The sequence below is a fragment of the Leptidea sinapis genome, chromosome 9 (genome assembly GCF_905404315.1).
Source record: "Leptidea sinapis chromosome 9, ilLepSina1.1, whole genome shotgun sequence".
Taxonomy (NCBI): domain Eukaryota; kingdom Metazoa; phylum Arthropoda; class Insecta; order Lepidoptera; family Pieridae; genus Leptidea; species Leptidea sinapis.
This window is the reverse complement of record NC_066273.1, coordinates 9,316,695-9,334,795: the sequence shown is the minus strand read 5'-3', so window position 1 is coordinate 9,334,795 and position 18,101 is coordinate 9,316,695. Positions and strand designations below refer to the sequence as shown.

General features: G+C 35.4%; 1 protein-coding gene across 1 annotated transcript; it reads left to right on the top strand.

Moving 5' to 3' along the window:
- The first annotated feature begins 591 nt into the window (after positions 1-591).
- On the top strand, positions 592-16,405 carry LOC126966237 (sialin). The gene is made up of 11 exons (XM_050810197.1): positions 592-842; positions 933-1,138; positions 2,141-2,221; positions 2,965-3,208; positions 5,952-6,166; positions 8,095-8,256; positions 9,684-9,816; positions 10,162-10,275; positions 11,711-11,841; positions 12,499-12,597; positions 14,728-16,405. The coding sequence occupies exons 1-11, from the start codon at positions 752-754 to the stop codon at positions 14,794-14,796; spliced, it is 1,545 nt and encodes a 514-aa protein (XP_050666154.1). The 5' UTR covers positions 592-751; the 3' UTR covers positions 14,797-16,405.
- The last annotated feature ends 1,696 nt before the right edge of the window (positions 16,406-18,101 follow it).

Sequence of the window (18,101 nt, the reverse complement as noted above, 5' to 3'; positions counted from 1 at the left end):
GAGCGACATGGACCCTATGAGGTTAGTGAATGTGACTCATTTCTAACTAAAGTACCTTAAGTTTTCGATACCTAAACGGGGAGTGTAACAGGCTAGGCCTGCCTGTGAAACGATCGAGATAGGTATAATGTCTCACGCTTGGTCACGGGTGAAACAACTGTTCTTCAGTAAGTAGCACTACACGCCAGGATGCCCGTTCCCAACCGAGTTCCAATGACAAAGTGCCGCACTTGGCAGTATATTACTTAATGTCACTGTCGATGTCATGACAATGGCCATGATTGTCAAGACACTACAATAAGTATATACCTACTCCTAACTAACTACTCCTACTACTAAGTATTACCTGCCGTAGATAGAAGATGAACGAAAATAGAAGAGGAAGAGAAACAATAGATCATGCGTCACTAAAATAACAGTAATAATGTGAAAGAGACACATAAATTATATTGATATTGAGAGTAAGAGAGATAAACTACAATATCTGCTTTGACATAAAGTGCTCAGTTACCAGGGTCATAAAATTAAAAAAAAAATGTAATGTAGTTTCTAATCCTTTGTTTACAACATTAAAATGCCTAACTGTTCACAATCGTCAATTCGTCAATTATGTACTATGGAAATGAATCATTGCATTGTTCATTGTGAATAGTTTTCTATTTGATTTTTTTATTATTAGATATTAGAATAAAATATAAATACATTTTACGTTATTTTTCATACGAGGGGAATGTTGTTTTTAATTTAAAGTATGTCGTTACATTCCGATGAAAATCCTATTAATGAGAATATTGAAAATGATATAACTAGTAGCCGAAGAAATTTAGTGGAATCGGAAAGAGGTGTGAAACAAATCTTTAAGTTTTAGAGGGAATAAGTTTAATCTAAGAAATGTTTTTACTTTAATTGATGAAATGTTTTTGTTATTTTAGTTATCGAGGAAACGACAGGATGGATCAAATGTCGAACAGTATTAGGGGTGATGGGGTTTTTAGGGTTCGCCAATGTGTATGCTATGCGGGTCAATTTATCGGTAGCAATTGTGGCTATGATTAATTCTACAACACCTCTGCCATCAAATGATTCAACATTAGATGTGTGCCCTGCCTCTCCATCCAGTAATAATTCTGTTCCAGCTGTAAGTGTTCTTGTGTCTTTATTTGTACAATAACAAATATATATAACATAGGATAATATGCAGTGCCACTCAGAATTCATTTAAAACATTAACACTAACATTGTGAGTGACCTTTTGAGTTTGTCACATTATGGTGTAAAAGGTGTTCAGTCTCAGAAGTTAACTTATTTAACTAGAAACATAAAAAGCTCTCACCTCCATTATGATGGCATTGGATGTAGATTGTCAAGGACCCATTTAATTTTTTTTTCTACAAAGTACACAAAAAACATTAAAATTGATTGTTATTATCAATAATCCACTACCACTGTTTATTATGTATAGTTATTACCAGTGATAAAAACACATTTTTGTAATAATTTCACCTATAATTATAAATATTGCTAAGTATCACCAAAACAACTATATACATCATTCTTTACCTTTAAATTTACATAATTTATAAATACATAAAGTTAGTCTTTGCATTTGGAGTAGTGAACACAACAAAGAAATGTGTTAGGAAGTCGTTACAGATTGTATTTCCTTTGATACAATATATTCCTTTTCTGATAATGAGTACATGATCAATATATATTATCATACTAGCTACTATTAACATACTAGCTGACCCAATGGACATTGTTCTGTACATAATAAACAAGATACAGTTTTTTATGAATTTGTCAATAATATTTTATAACTTCAAGAATTATTTTGTAAAATATGCTCCCTGTTGTTAAAGTGAAATTGTTTCACAGCACAACTGTCAAACCGTGCATCAATAAATTCTCTCGTAGAAAATATGTCTACACAACAAATATTGCAAATAATTATGGGTGCCAAATCGAAATAAAAACTATCCTATCTCTCAAGTTGGACTAAACTGTACTCCGTGAAGTATTCCCCATTAAAATCTGTCCATTGGTTTAGGAGTTCACTGAAAACAAACATCAGGACACTGGATTTATATATATTAAGATAAAAGTATATTTATGTTGTATTCAATATTCAAATTTTTAGAAACCTGGTGAATTCAACTGGACTCCAGAGCAACAGAGCATTATACTTGGTTCCTTCTTTTATGGATATGTTCTCACACAGGTATTGTAACTCTTCTTATAAATAAAGCAAGTAAGTAGTAAAAGAACATCATGAATCCCTTTTTTATGGAAGAGAGTACAAACAAATGTACAGGTCACAATGTTAAGTGATCAGCTTGAATCTCCTTCCTAGCTTCTTTCTTTCTACCTTTTTTAGTTTTGAACCTTCATTGAACTGTGATCAAAATGACAAATATGTTTTTTTTATGATAATAAGAGATGAGATGAGCAGGACATTAAGCCTGCCCATTACAATGCAGTGCTGCTGAGGATTCTTGAAAAACCCAATAATTCTGAGTGGCACTACAATTGCGCCTTTCGCCTAGTCTCATTTGCTCAGTAATTTCAATAGCTATGGCGCCCTTCAGACAGAAACACAGTAATGTTTACACATTACTGCTTCACGGTGTAAAATAGGCGATATTCTGGTACACATAATCTAGCAGGCATCCTGTGCAAAGGAGCCTCCCACTGATGATTCACTGGTCCAGCTGATTGGTGTTATTTGCCCATGTCAGAGATCATCCCCAATACATCACTGTGGCTTACACTTAATACTCATCAACTCTGCCCCACTTTTTCACTAGCATGTAATCCTTAAAAACTAGATAATTAAACATTTTTTGTACATTGATAGATAGAGTACAGGGTTCCTTATCATTATGTAACAATAAATTTTTAAATTCTACTGAAAGTTCCAGTTTTATCATAAAACTTCAGCTGCTATTATACAATTACTTTCAGATACCAGGTGGAAGAATAGCTGAAATATTTGGTGGCAAATTAGTGTACGGTATTGGAGTATTACTCACAGCAATTTTTACCATATTGAGTCCTATAGCGGCTTATGTGGATTTCAAATTTTTCATTGTGGTGAGAGTATTAGAAGGACTCGGCGAAGGTGTGACATATCCTGCCATGCATGCGATGTTGGCAAGATGGATTCCTCCTTTAGAAAGATCAAAATTTGCAGCTTATGTCTATGCTGGTAAGTTTACACTCATGTTCCTTAGTAGCTGTAGACCTTAATCTATGTGCAGTGTTTGTCCAGATGAAAAACTGCAGCTTTAGATAATTCCGCTGCAAAGTTGTCGATTCCAAAGGATTGGTCTCGCTGTTCTACTACTAGATACTACACTACCTAAGAACAATAGCTTCTGTATTATGGCAACTATTAGATGGTTGTGTGATCTTGAAACTCAATGTCATCTTAAAATTTTTGTAACATATGCTTCGTGTTATTTTACATTGAAATTAATAAAATACAAAATAATTACTGATGATATGTGATCCGTGTCTTTCTTTATTTTTTGTAGTATTATTTTTACATAATTTTTGTACACAATCCGGCTGTTTAGTATCAATTATTAGCAAAGTTTAACATGGCATGTGGCATGTCAATGTCAAAAAAATTGTTCCAGACTGGCTCAAGTACGCCCATTTGGGCGTAGAAAAAGGTGGCGCACTTTGTGACCAATCCTTAATCTTAGTTACATTATAATATAAAACTGTCAAATAAACACAGATTCAACAAGGCCTAGAAAATTTAGCTATTCATTTTTGAAATTATACTAAATACAATATACATACAATTACTGAAAAAGCATAACTAATTATTTGGCGCTGCTACAACAGTTATCTTATTACCATTAATTTATTATGATACTGGGACAATGACACAATTGTTCAAGGTTACTTAGTCATTATAAGTTGTGAATTATCTGCAATTATTACATTATGTTTATGAACTTCTTACACAGTCTTTAGATAAAAAAATATGACGAGCTTTCACGAAAATGTTAAATATATTTTGGTAATGTTAGTGGTAAATATTTTTAAAACTTCAACTTCATTATTTTTCGGTGTTTCAGAGCACCTAAAAAGTTCTGAATGTAATTTCTTGTAAATCTCTGTACTTTCCAGAAGATTGTGTCACAAATTGTGGCATGACACACAACAAGTTAGGATATCATCCCCACCATCTGGATGTGTGGCGGTCCGCCACAGTGCAGTTTTCAAGGAGCTTTCTTCCACGTACTACAAAGCTGTGGAATGAGCTTCCTTGTGCGGTGTTTCCGGGACGATAAGACATGGGTACCTTCAAAAAAAGCGCGTACACCTTCCTTAAAGACCGGCAACGCTCTTGTGATTCCTCTGGTGTTGCAAGAGAATGTGGGCGGCGGTGATCACTTAACACCAGGTGACCCGTACGCTCGTTTGTCCTCCTATTCCATAAAAAAGACTAAAGTTTTATAGTTCACCTATGAAAACATAAAGAAAGATAAGTTAGGCAAATAAAAGAAAATTATTGTGTTATCAGAAACCGACAGCTAGACAGTTCACAGCAGGCAAGCAACAGGCAATATGAACTATATAAAACTCGCGCATTAATTATTATAAATTTGATGTATAGATTCATATGCCTCAGTAGGATTTCTTGATATTGATAAAAAGTTAATAGTCATTTATTTTATAAACATTGATTCCCTTAGAATTATTTTTGACTTCAATGTAGTACACCACTTGAGAAACCAATGGTGCTCTAAGAAAGAAGAAACTCACTCCGTACCTATTATGTTTTACGCCTTTTAATGAGGTAATACTGTTCCAGGCAATCTGATCAAAATATAGAAGTACTACAGTTGATTAATAAGATCTACAGCAGAGCATTTTTAACATAACCTTCATAACCAGTCCCAGTATGAGACTTTATTGTAAAAGTGGATACATTTCACACTATCATTTATTTTAAGCTTATCTTTTATCAGTATGAACTTGCAGCAGAGAGTCGGTGGAGCAGGTTCGATTGTTCGAATTCATATTCATTTCAACGTATATTTCGAGCTCTTAGGGCACTTTGGCATTACGTTCAATCAGAGTTCGATACGTATCCGTGAAGTTACGGTACGGAGTAGTTGTAGAACTATTTCTATGGTAGTTTACGCACTAGATGCGGTTTCCGTCATCCGATCTCATTCCGTCAACCGTTAATCACCTCGTATGAGCGCTCGTGCATTGCGTCCGAACCGAATCAGAGATTCTTCGTGCTATCGAGCACAGAAGCTGCGGGGCGGTAAGATAAGTAGCCAGAGGGCGCAGCAGGCATCCAGGATATGTAGCTTATATTATATTATAAGCTTGTTCAGCTATCACATTTTCTGCAATCTTAACCTGCCAGCTAAACGTTTAAAATTAGACAGTTAAGTAACGGCTAATTGGTTAAATCAGCTGAATGATATAATTATTAAGTGTACGAAACTTAAGGATAGGTTTATAATGATACAAAAGTACATGTTATTTAAAAAAATATCATATCATTATATATTGTTCCAATTAAGCATTCAGAAATTAACGCCGATTGAGAGGACTCATGATCAACGACGTGAATGCTCTGCTGTGGCTCTGCTTAGAATGCCATATGCCAAAAATGGCCCTTGAATAGCTTGGAATTGGATCAGAGATCGGACTAGGGCGTAAGCAATATCCGAATTCGGTCCGAGATTGCTAGAACTGTATTTTCACGGGTACGGATCGGATTCTGAAGTGTAACGAAACATTTAAAGGAAACTTACGCACACCTGCAAAGATATAAAAAGGCTTATAAAGGCTTTAGGACGCATAGGGTTTTAAAACAGGCGCACAGCAGAGGTCGACTTCTGGAAAAGAATCCATGAATATATCAGTATGAATCTTTACAATGAGTTGTTTATATCATTATTTTTCTATTGCAGGTTCCAACATAGGCACGGTTATATCTCTTCCAATATCAGGGTGGCTGTGTACATTACAGATGGGGGGAGGTTGGCCGCTATGTTTTTATCTGTTTGGTGGGTTTGGGGTACTGTGGTTCATTGCGTGGATGTTCTTGGTGTATGACACACCACAGAAACACCCCAGGATATGCCCTAAGGAGGTCGAGTTCATTGTGCAGTCTATCGGACCTCAGGTACTTTAGTATTATTGTAGAATACCTGATCTTTGAATCTTTTATATTTTATTAAAATTGATAAGATTCATTCATTGTTTACACTCTTGCTGACAATATCAAACAGACAGAGGGCACAGATATCACCAAAATTTAAAAATATAACATGAAAAAATTAATTTAAAATACTTAACTGTATATATAAATATATACAAATGATTGACTTGAGTTTTCTTTAGTGCTAATTCCGCCAATACTTGTCTTTTACAATTCGACACGTGTTTCGCCTCTACACGAGGCATCCTCAGGACGTGTTCTCTCGCCAAAATCTGGCATGAGTCTCGTGCTAATCTCGAATCAAATCATTTGTATAATTATGGATTTCCGCAAAGTAACGCCTACTTCAATAAATTTTCTTATATAAATATACATGTATATTTTATATTTATTTGAAAGTTGAAGTATTAGTGACTTAAATCAATTACCAGAAGAACATCTACTGTAATACTATTATTATATGTTATGTATATTAGATAATTTTTTTATAGGGTTTCAAATATTTTTGAGAAATCATTCACCACCAGATTGCTATGTTTCAACAGTCCATCGCACAATAATTCGTCGTTAATCATATCCGTGTAATATTAATATCACTAATGGTCTCAAATACAAACTATCAAATATATAGAGTCTGTTAGACAACATATAAAAACAGACCAGGTTTAATACTTTAGTGTGCGTGACAAGCTACGTTCTTACACTCGCGATTTGTATGACACATTGTGTTAGTGTGCGTGTATTGCTCAAAGTAGAGTTTAATTCGAAATTCAAATTTTTCGACGTTTTACAGCTGTCCATAGACAGAGATATCTAGACGTATGATAATGATCTCAAACATAGACCAAGTATAGTAACTAGACATCGGTTTGGCGTGGCCAACATGAGACAGATAATATGCTATATATATACTAGCTGCCCCGACAGACGTTGTTCTGTAGATAGTAAAAAAACAACTGTTTTATATTTCAAAACATCAAAAATTATTTCGTAAATATGCTCCCTGTTGTTAGAATGAAATTGTTTCACAGCGGAACTGTCAAACCGTGCGTCACTAAATTCTCTCATAGAAAATATGTCCATACAAAACAAATATTGAAAATAAAAATATTTATGGGTCCCAAATCGAAATAAAAACTAACCTATCTCTCAAGTTGGACCAAACTGCACTCCATGAAGTAATCACCATTAAAATCCGTTCATTAGTTTAGGAGTCCATTGAGGACAAACATTGTGACACGAGATTTATATATATTAAGATATGTATATATAGGACACTTGAGTTATATTATGTACCTATTGTACCTATATGGTACAATAGGTACAATAGGTACATAATATAACTCAAGTGTTCTTTCACTGTCACTTTCACATCACTTATCACCATATTTCCTTCGATTGTTATATAAAGTTAATAAAGGTAAACAAAATATGTGCGCAGCGCTGTCAAGTTTGTTTAGCACACCGGGTGTGCTAACCTTGAAAAAACCGGCACGCATGGCGAAACAAGAAATCTAATCACTTTATCTCATTTCTTTACATAAGACTCGCATAAGTTTTTCTTTTTCTCGTGTGAGTGAGACGGAAGCTATCGATTAGTCTAGTTACTATACTTGGTCTATGATCTCAAATCTATCGTGAAATTTAAGGACATTATGATACGTTACAATTTATTGTATTTGTGTGTTCTACACAGACAAAAAAAAACAAGATGGTGGCTGACGACAACGCCGACCTCGCAGGATAAATTTAAAATTGAAATATTTTTATTCAAAATAGGATTCAAAATCTCTTATTGAAGGTCAAAAACTACCACCCATTCAAAAAAGACTGCCTCAGACCTGAGAAGAACTGAGAAGATAATAATTGGAGACACTTTATAATATTTTCAGGAGGAGCATCAGACAATGTCAATACCTTGGCTAAAATTCCTAACATGTCTGCCGTTATGGGCCATTCTGATAGCACAGTGTGGCCAATCGTGGCTTTTCTACACGCAACTAACAGAGCTGCCAACTTACATGAATAATATTCTCCATTTTGATATTGTATCTGTAAGTAGAAGATTTTATCTTTTTTTTTATTAAACTGAAACTTTTGTTACATCGCCTCAATTTTTTCGCCCATCTATCGCATGTTTGTCCGCGCTATTTTAAAGACTTACCAGACCTACCTTTGGCTGATTATGTGTATCTTAACGTGTAGTTAAAGAGTTTATATATACTATATTATAGATATTATATCTACTAAACATAGATATTTTCTGAAAAAAAAAATTTTACTTAAGATTTTTCGTATGTCAAATAAATGACCTTAAAATCTCCCCTTTATATTTCTATAGGTAGTCCTTACAAACACACTCTTGATTATTTTTAATCAATCGGTCGTCAAACCGAAATCAAGTCTGGTAAATGTTATTTACTACCAATGGTGGTATGTCAGTGATGACTTACGGTACGCAGACGTGGTCGTTAACTATGGGCCTTATGCGAAAGCTCATGGTCACTCAGAGGGCTATGCTCGGAGTTACCCTGCGAGATCGAATCAGAAATGAGAAGATCCGTAGGAGAACCAAGGTTACCGACATAGTCAAAATGATTGCGAAACTGAAATGGCAGTGGGCAGGGTACATAGTTCGACGGACAGATGGCCGTTGGGGCAGTAAAGTCCTTGAATGGCGACCACGTACCGGAAGATGCAGTGTTGATAGGCCCCACAAGACCGACGATCTGGTCTAGATCCCCCGAATACGTTGGATGAGGGCATAGCAGGACCGATCGTCGTGGAAATCTTCGAGGGAGGCCTTAGTCCAGCATTGAACGTCTTCCGGCTGATGATGAGATGACCAATGGTGGTGGCGTAGCCAGTGTCGCACCCAGTACCACTTTTAAGATGTTGATCTGCTACTATTGGGTCCAGTAACATGGACACTAGACAGTTTGGACGTATCCATAGACAATTTCTGTATTTCTATTCCGTTAATACTATTCTATTTCCGCTGCGATTGATGGTATGTTAAGGTAATAACGTACCTCCTCATTCTAGGTAAATACCTCTCAGGACACCATTTTGTACATGCTGCAAGCACTGAATATTACTCCAGCCGAACAGCCTACTTACCACTGGACTGGCGGCTGTCAAAGTGCTTTTGTGCCTGTTTGATATCCGCCATTTTGGCGCTGTTTGCCATATAGCGAGAGTCTGCGGTACTAAAACTAGTGATGACAACCTCAGCCAACCAAACATCGATAGGAAAACTATATACAAAAAAATACGTACTTGTATTATACGTCAAAATTAGTTCTCTGGACTCTCGCGAGTGGCGCTTCAAATAGGCACAAAAAAATTTCTGTCAAATATATGGAACAGCCTGTCCAATGGTATTTACACAGCTTAGTGAGTTTTAGTACATAATTATATATAAGTATCTTGTTATCTACTCATATTTGATTGTACGTCTGAAATTGATTATTATTTTCAGAATGCAAGACTGTCAGCACTCCCATACTTATCAGCATGGATAGCCGGCATCTTAATAAGTATATTAGCAGACTGGCTGCTCGCCAAGGGATGGATGTCACGAATCAACAGTATGAAGCTGTGGAACACAGTGGGTATGTATAGAAATTATCTTATTACATAGTAATGACCTCTATAGCCCAGTGGTTAGTGACCCTGCCTACTGAGGTCCCGGTTTCGAATCCCGGTAGGTGCAAACATTTATATTTTTCTGTTCTTATTTTAATTATCGTTACGAACTCAACTCATGTTAGCAATCCGGACAAATCTTCGTGATTTTTGGTTTGCTGTTATATTTATATAAATTTGTAACGTTTTAAATATTATATTTAAAAAAAATGGTAAACTTGAAGCAAGCATTGAAACGGTCACATCACTATCGCATTTCTGAACTCTGCAGGGCGGCGGTTTTATAATATAGAATTATTATTACATTTCAGCGGCGTTCATCCCAGCGTTTGGTCTAGTTGGTATCGCGTGGGCTGGCTGCGACCGACTTGCGGTTATGTTGCTGCTCACCATAACTTCTGCCTTCAGTGGAGCCTCATATGCAGGTAAGAATAGCCCGATGGCTTGTTTTAATCAAACATTATTTCAAAATTATATTTGAAAACTGTTGAGTGGTTATTTCGACATATTATCGTTGTTATAAGTGGCGGCTCGTAAGTCTAGTGCTAAACGAAACCTGGAGGGGATTATACAAATATTTTAAGATTTTGGCGAGACAACACTTCCTGAGGATGCCTCGTGTAGAGGCGGAATTAACACTAAAGAAAACTTAAATCATTTGTATAATTCTGGATTTCCGCAAAGTAACGCCACTTCAATAAATATACCTGGAGGGGGGATGTCTGCGCATGGGTACTGTCGCGCATGCTTTACAAATATAACTTTAATTAATTTATAGTAAGATAATATTAATGACATTATTTTAATGTAATTACAAATAGTTAGTCTAGCGCAGAGCGAAACGTGGAGGATAGTTGCGTATGGGTGCCTATATTATGAAAGTTGAAAAGGGGTTGTACTTAGGGGTAGATATATATGTTGGTTTTATGGTAAAAGTATTTATTTAATTAAGGTATTAAACTTATCTATGATACTTGCTAAATAACCATATTTAATGGTTCTACTGGTGAGTACGCGGATCTCTACTATTAATTGGTTAAAATGGTTACTCGGACCAGTCCTGTAATGGTTATAGGCAAATGGTTAATGGTAACTAGGACCGGACCGATTAATGGTTACTCGCGTACTGCATCTCTACAATGCATTGTTAATAAATAATAAAGGTTAAAATGGTTACTCGGGCCGGTCCTGTAATGGTCAATGGTAACCAGGACCGGCCCGATCAATGGTCACCCGCGTACTGCCTTTCTATAGGCAACACATGGTTTTATTATAATTAATTTTATCTACTAAGCAATATTTGTAATATAATGCTATTCGATTGTTCTGTATATAATAAATAAAATAATGTTTTTATATGAATTTGTCAATAATATATATCATAACATCAAAGATTACTTTGTAAAATATGCACCCTGCTCTCGTAATGAAATTGTTTCACAGCAGAACTGTCAAACCGTGCGTCAATAAATTCTCTCATAGAAATTATGTATGGACACATCAAAGGAAAAACAAATTTGTTGGTTTTATTTAATCTAGCAGCATTTTCCTATTTATTCACCTTTGAAACCTTCCCTGGACTTCCACAAATAATTCAAGACCAAAATTAGCCAAATCGGTCCAGCCGTCCTCGAGTTTTAGCGAGACTAACGAACAGCAATTCATTTTTATATATATAGATATGAGTTACTAGTTATGGGAGCTGAAGTATGATACAAATGGTCTAGTTGACCAGCTAACGTCAGGATGTCGAATTTGCGTGACGGTGTGCGCGCCTATCGTAAAAATTCAGTCTGATAATTTTCCCGTAACGCGCCATAAGAAGTATAACTTTAATAAAATAGAAACAACTGTTTGCAGGCAACCAGATGAACCACATAGACCTGTCGCCGCAGTTCGCGGGCACCATGTACGGCATCACGAATGCCGCGAGCAATATATGCGGGTTCATGGCGCCCTACGTCATTGGACAAATTATAAGTTCTGATCAGGTACTATTTATAGTTTTGTATTCATTGCGCTTCTGTGGTTACTCCAATTACCAGGGGACCTTTGCACAGGATGTCAGCTATGGGTATCACAACAGCGCCTTTTTCTGCCGTGAATCAATAATGTGTAAGCATTATTGTGTTTCGGTCTGAAGGGCGCCGCAGCTAGTGAAATTACAGAGCAAATGAGACTTAAGATTTTACACTACACATTTGACAGTATTTCTGGGTTTTTCAAGAATCGTGAGCGGCACTCCACTGCTCGTATTGTCTATCTGGGATAAATTTCGCATCGAATGGTGGTAGTTTCATTTCGATACTATCAGTGGTTTAGGCGTGAAAGAGCCTCAAACAAAGACCATGTTCACTATATATATAAATAGATAAAAGTCCGTTAAATTCTGTACAAATTAGAACAAAGACAATGGGATGTTGGCATACAAAAGTTAACGGAAGAAGGGTGCGGGGTCTTTATGACTTATGTCTTTAGCGGTGATTATTGGTTATGATGTGCTAAGGTGAAGGTAGTGATTGCTGCCCTTGATTGAAACATAAGTGAAATATCTAAACGTTTTCAGTTCCTTAGAAAATAAATATACTATGGAAATCTTTCACCATCTTTCATGACAACACCATGTATGTATTGACGTTTTTGTTCAGCAAACTCTCGGGGAGTGGCGCGAGGTGTTCTACCTGGCAGCTGCCATCGATCTTGGTGCTAACCTGTTTTATCTATTCTTCGCCAGCGCTGAGGAGCAGGTATGAAAGACTTCGAATCACTGGCTTTAGCTGCTCGCTGTGTTTGTCTCATGCTACCATCATTAACATTCTTATTAGTTTTATCTGCACAAATTGCACACTAGCTTGAAAGTGCTCAGTTCTATGAGCTAAAAGCCGGTGTTTACAAAACAAAATGAGCAGTATATTGCTCAATCCAGTGACCATTTTCTTGGAATATTTTTCAGGTCTTTGATAATAGTCAAAGAAAAGTATAGAATATTTGCATAAAACAATTTTAAAATTATCGACCGGAGTGTACCTTTTAGATAGACATTCCATACTACAAGTGAAACTATGTAAGCCTTTAATGGGGCGTTTCCAGAAAATGGACAAAACAAATTTATTATGAAATTCAAAATTCAAAACAAATTCTTTAAAAACGTTGATGTGGTAAAGTTTACTATAACATAGATTACATTCTTAATGATACCAGAGATTGGGAATGGAGCGACCGCCTTCAGGCTATTAAATATTGAATTGTATTACATTGTAACCATTATTTTATGGAAAAAAGGAAGCCTGCTGATTTTTTTGCGCCCGATGCCTGAGAAAGGCATACTTTTTCGAATGGGTGATAGTTTTCGACTTTCAATAAGTTATATTATACCCTATTTTGAATAATATTTGAATTGTGTTGTTGTTGTGGAGTTGATTTTAAGCCTCTTGTCACAGATTTCCAGTTAGGTACGGCAGCGCCTTTTTAAGTCAGCACCAGTGGGAGGCTCCTTTGCACAGGATGCCGGATAGATTATGGTTACCACAACGCCGTGTATTTCTGCCGTGAAGCGTGTGTAAACATTGCTGTATTTCGGTCTGAAGAGTGCCGTAGCTAGTGAAATTACTGGGCAAATGATCCTTAACATCTTATGTCTCAAGGTGACGAGCGCAGTTGTAGTGCCGCTCAGTATTTTTGGGTTTTTCAAGAATCGTAAGCGGCACTACAGTGTAATGGGCAAGGCGTATCAATTACCATCAGCTGTACGTCCTGCTCGTCGAGTCCCTTATTTTCATTAAAAAAATGGCCAAGCATTAGTGTGCAAGTACTACTTGTGTTTCTGTTTTAAGAGCGCCGTAGAATAAAATAAATGTACTGCACTGTCTGTAGTGGGCGGGGCTTATCACCTGCCATAAAGTAAAAGTCTCACTGGTCATTTGATATCATAAAAGAGAAATGCTGGTCTGTAATCACTGTCTACTTTGCTTGCAAAAAATTGTGAATGATTGTTTTGAGCTTAGATAATTTATACGTTTTGATAGACTGTGACAGAACACGTCGAAAAAAATAGCGGTGCACTGTTAACCTCTATTTTCAGAAAACACACGCAAGTAGACGTAGCTGTCATGCACACTAAAGTAATAAAACTGGCCTGTTGTTATGCGTTGCCTAAAAGCTAGAGTCTATCTAGACGTATAATTTATATAAGGTTTTGAGTGATATGTTTTTAATAATAGTATCTTTTATATTTCGATACCTCAGTACCAAAGGGTAACATTTCAAACAAGGCTTCCAAATGAAAACAACTCGGGTTCTTACTGTATGTTACGAAAATATTGTAGACTTATGAATGATATTGGAAGTGCCAACTAAACTGCTTTCACTTATAGACTTGTTTCTCTATGGTAATGGTGGTATGGTAAAATTTATCGCAAAAATACTGAATTTAAAAATTGTCACACTTTTTAAACATAGTAGTTATTATGACGGGTACTCACGATATACCAATCACTGGATCGAGCTGCGTAACCTACGGGTGATTTCTGATGAAGGCCAATACAGCCCAAAACTAAGAATTTTAATAGGGAGGATGGTTTTAGACTAGCAGGAACATCCCGTGGTCTCACTCTGCAGTACAAATGGAACAAAAAGACCCTAGAGTATGGACGTCGTCAGTAGTGTGTGTCGTGAATTACGGAATCAAAGACCGAAACGAATTAGGCGCCACGTGGACAGATTGATGTACTATTAGTGTCAAGTGTCAAAATGTCAAGATCGAAACATCGGCATCAAATTAATAAAATTAGTATCGTGTCATAATAATTACTTTGTTACGCTTTGGAATTCAGGTATCGATTTGAACAGAGGTAATTCTGACCTTACGTTTTCAACAGGACTGGTCCAGGAGCGACAGTACTGATATGTCAGCGTCCATTGAAACACTGATGTATCCCGAATCCTAGGAGTCGATCCGCGCGTCACAACCGCGGTAAGGTGAGACAGCTGTGTGTCTCTATTAAAAGTTTGTTATTTTAAAGTATAAATTAATTTGTACCAAAACTTATGAACTATCGAACCCGCGCCTCACGGGTTCCGTCCGAGCGCTCTTACCGAACTGGAATGAGCTGACTGAGTCGAAATTTTGGTATATCTTGTTCGACTCTCAGGTTATGGCTTCATCTACAGGATCTACTTTACAGTTGATAACCTGCTCAACCCCAATATTTGTATATTAGGACATTTGAGATGTCGCACTTTCAAATCTGAACAATTACTTATTTTTAAAGTATAATTTAATCATTTGTAACCAAAATTTATGGACTCGAAGCCGTGCTTCTTGGGTTTCGGTTCGAGCGCTCTTACTAACTGAGCCAACCGTCCGAGTGACGTATCGGTCGTAAATCCTTATTACTTATTTATTATTATTTATGTTTTGTTGAAACTCTCAGATAGTGGCTCCATCTACAGGATCTACTTTACAGTAAATGATAACCTGCTCGCTCAACCCCAATAATTTGAAATTTAATATCAAATAAACAATTAAACCCCATGAATTTTGATACAAATTAATTTCTATTATTTTAATTCGTAATTATTTGACATCATCATCTGTCACTTATGACATTCATATTTGTTTTGTACTCTCCGATATCCTGCGAACCTAGTAACTTGGTATAATTTTGACATATATGGAAAAGATGTTTTTTTACGCTTTATATTATATAGATTTTTCAGGAAATGAAGGCCAAACGTTTTATTTAAATAAATATTTAGCTATAAATGAATTCATATCGTACATTAATCTACTTATTGTTTTGTGGAGTGAAAGAAAATATTTTAGAGTCGCCTAATAAACCCATATTAAAATATTTTTATTTATTTGTATAAGAGTTAAATAATAAATACTCACTTCTTTTAAAAAAATCCTTTATAAAAGTATTTTATGTAGATATAATATGAAGTGTGTAACATGGGTATTTCTCTGCTCTTGAGTTGAGTTCAAAAATGATTTGTAAAGGTCCATAAAATTAAAAAAAAAACACAGAATTTAATTCCATTTTCTACGCTATAGTAAACTGAATTCTTATTGTGACAGGCTTTTTGGGACAAATACACAGTTAAAATAATATCTACTGCAACACCTTGTAACTAGGTAGTTGGTAATCAACCTAAAATACCTAATCCTTAAATATCTAAAGATCCTTTATACCTGTAGATAGACTGTGACAGCCGTGAAAACGTAGAAAAAAATTTGAGTTTAGAACTTACCTCTATTTTGAGCAATTCACGCACACTAACACCGAGTGTAACACAAATCGCGAGAGTGAGACGTAGCTAATTACGCACACTAAACTAATAAACCTGGCCTGTTTTCATCGGTTGTCTAGCAGCAAAAGTCTCTATCTAGACGTATAAACTATCTAAGTTAAATATTTTTTTCCATATTTATTTTACACAATTATAAAATTTAGATTACATATTTAGGTTCTTTAAAAGCTACTGTAAGTGACAGTTAAAGCCCGAAATTTTATATTTTATTTAATACTCGGTTAAATTTCTATTTATGATTTAGTATTTTTTTAAAGTTTGTCACCATCAAAATAGAATTATTGTAATTATTATCATTTAGAAAATTACCAAAAACAAGTTTATTAGTTACCATTATTTAACATATTTATGTAGGAATACAAAGTTGGCAAAAAACTATCCCACGGAAGTAAAAAATCATTGAATTACAATTACTTCAATTGTGCGCAAGGATTCACAATTCACAATGCTATTTATAAATCGCAACGCAAATATGACGTCGAGTCTACGGTCCCCTTTACCGACTCCTTGTTCCCGCGTAAACCGTCATTAATACTAGGGACTTACTTAAACACATTTAAATTTTAAATAAAATACGTTATTGTGTACTTAATTACTAAAGATTTTCAATGATCGGTAAACCACGACACCTCCGGATAAATAAATAATATAGATTTTAGAAAATAATTTAATGTTCAAATTCAATCATAGTTGCACGCGTTATAATATTTTAAAAGGTATCTTATCTATTACTTATCTTTATCCATATCCATAACTTTTTAAGAACTGAGAAATGCCCATTTTGCAACCCCATTTTTATTAAATAAAAGTAGTTTAAAAAAAAAATAAAAAACACGCTTTGGTTGATATTTAAAATAAACATAAATTCCTGCCTTTTCGACGATAGATGAAAAGATTATATAAATTAACAAAAATCTTATTTTGCAAATTGAAGAATGGAATAATTTTATCAAATTAATGTACTCGGACCTCGATGAATCTACGGAGTTTGAACGAAATCTGGCCGTTTAAAGTGGGTCTAAATCGCGCCCAAATGAGTCGGTTACAAACAAACATACATACAGGTGAAGCTAATAAAAAGCGTGTTAAAAAATAATTGAATTAAATTAATTTTTACTATAAAATTTTAATTAAATTAAAAGAATAAAGTTAAAGGTATTTTAAGACTCTATAAGGTCTTTTAAGTCCTTATAAGGATGGCCCTAAGGGCTAATAGCTAATTTTAATCATTCCAATTAAATTATTTTAGATAATTCAACTGTAACAGTATTTAATTGTGATGAAATATACCAAAAAATTGTTTGTCTGTCGAGTCGAGACCATAGACTGTTGTATAGGAGAGCAAGGTAGATACAGTAAGATAGAAAAGGAAAGCGAATCTGTTGTAACCGATTTTGATTGACAAGTCGTAAACATTAAAATGATTTGAGTTGACTTGGAGTCTCGTGCCAGATTTTGGCGAGACAACACGTCCTGAGGATGCCTCGTGTAGAGACGAAACTCGTGTCGAATTGTTTAAAGACAAATATTGGCGGAATTAACACTAAAGAAAACTCAAATCATTTTAATAATTATGGATTTCCGCAAAGTAACGCCTATTTCAATAAATTTTCATAAAAGTCGTAAACAGTCAGCCACGCTAGGCATTAGCTCACATTAAACCACTCGCTAACGCAGACATTGACAAATCAAAATTGGTGACGCATTACCGGGCTGTCACGTCGTCTATACGCTAGTATATTATTAGACTATGGTATAAATAATCTGTCTTATTCATAATGACTTAGCCGAGATTTAAAACATCGCTAATATACGCTTGTTAAAAAATGGTATTCATAATCGCATATTAGAGCTAAAACGCTCATTATCCCTTCGATAAAGCTGACGTGACTTATAGGAGTTAGGACCCTTCTATAAACCTATTTTAAGCATTGAACGC

What these genes read in the sequence shown, in the direction of transcription:
- LOC126966237 (XM_050810197.1), top strand. Translation starts at nt 752, where the DNA reads ATGTCGTTACATTCCGATGAAAATCCTATTAATGAGAATATTGAAAAT. An exon ending in TTTAGTGGAATCGGAAAGAG is followed by an intron (nt 843 to 932) that starts GTGTGAAACAAA and finishes TTGTTATTTTAG; the next exon opens with TTATCGAGGAAACGACAGGA. An exon ending in TGCAGTCTATCGGACCTCAG is followed by an intron (nt 6,167 to 8,094) that starts GTACTTTAGTAT and finishes TAATATTTTCAG; the next exon opens with GAGGAGCATCAGACAATGTC.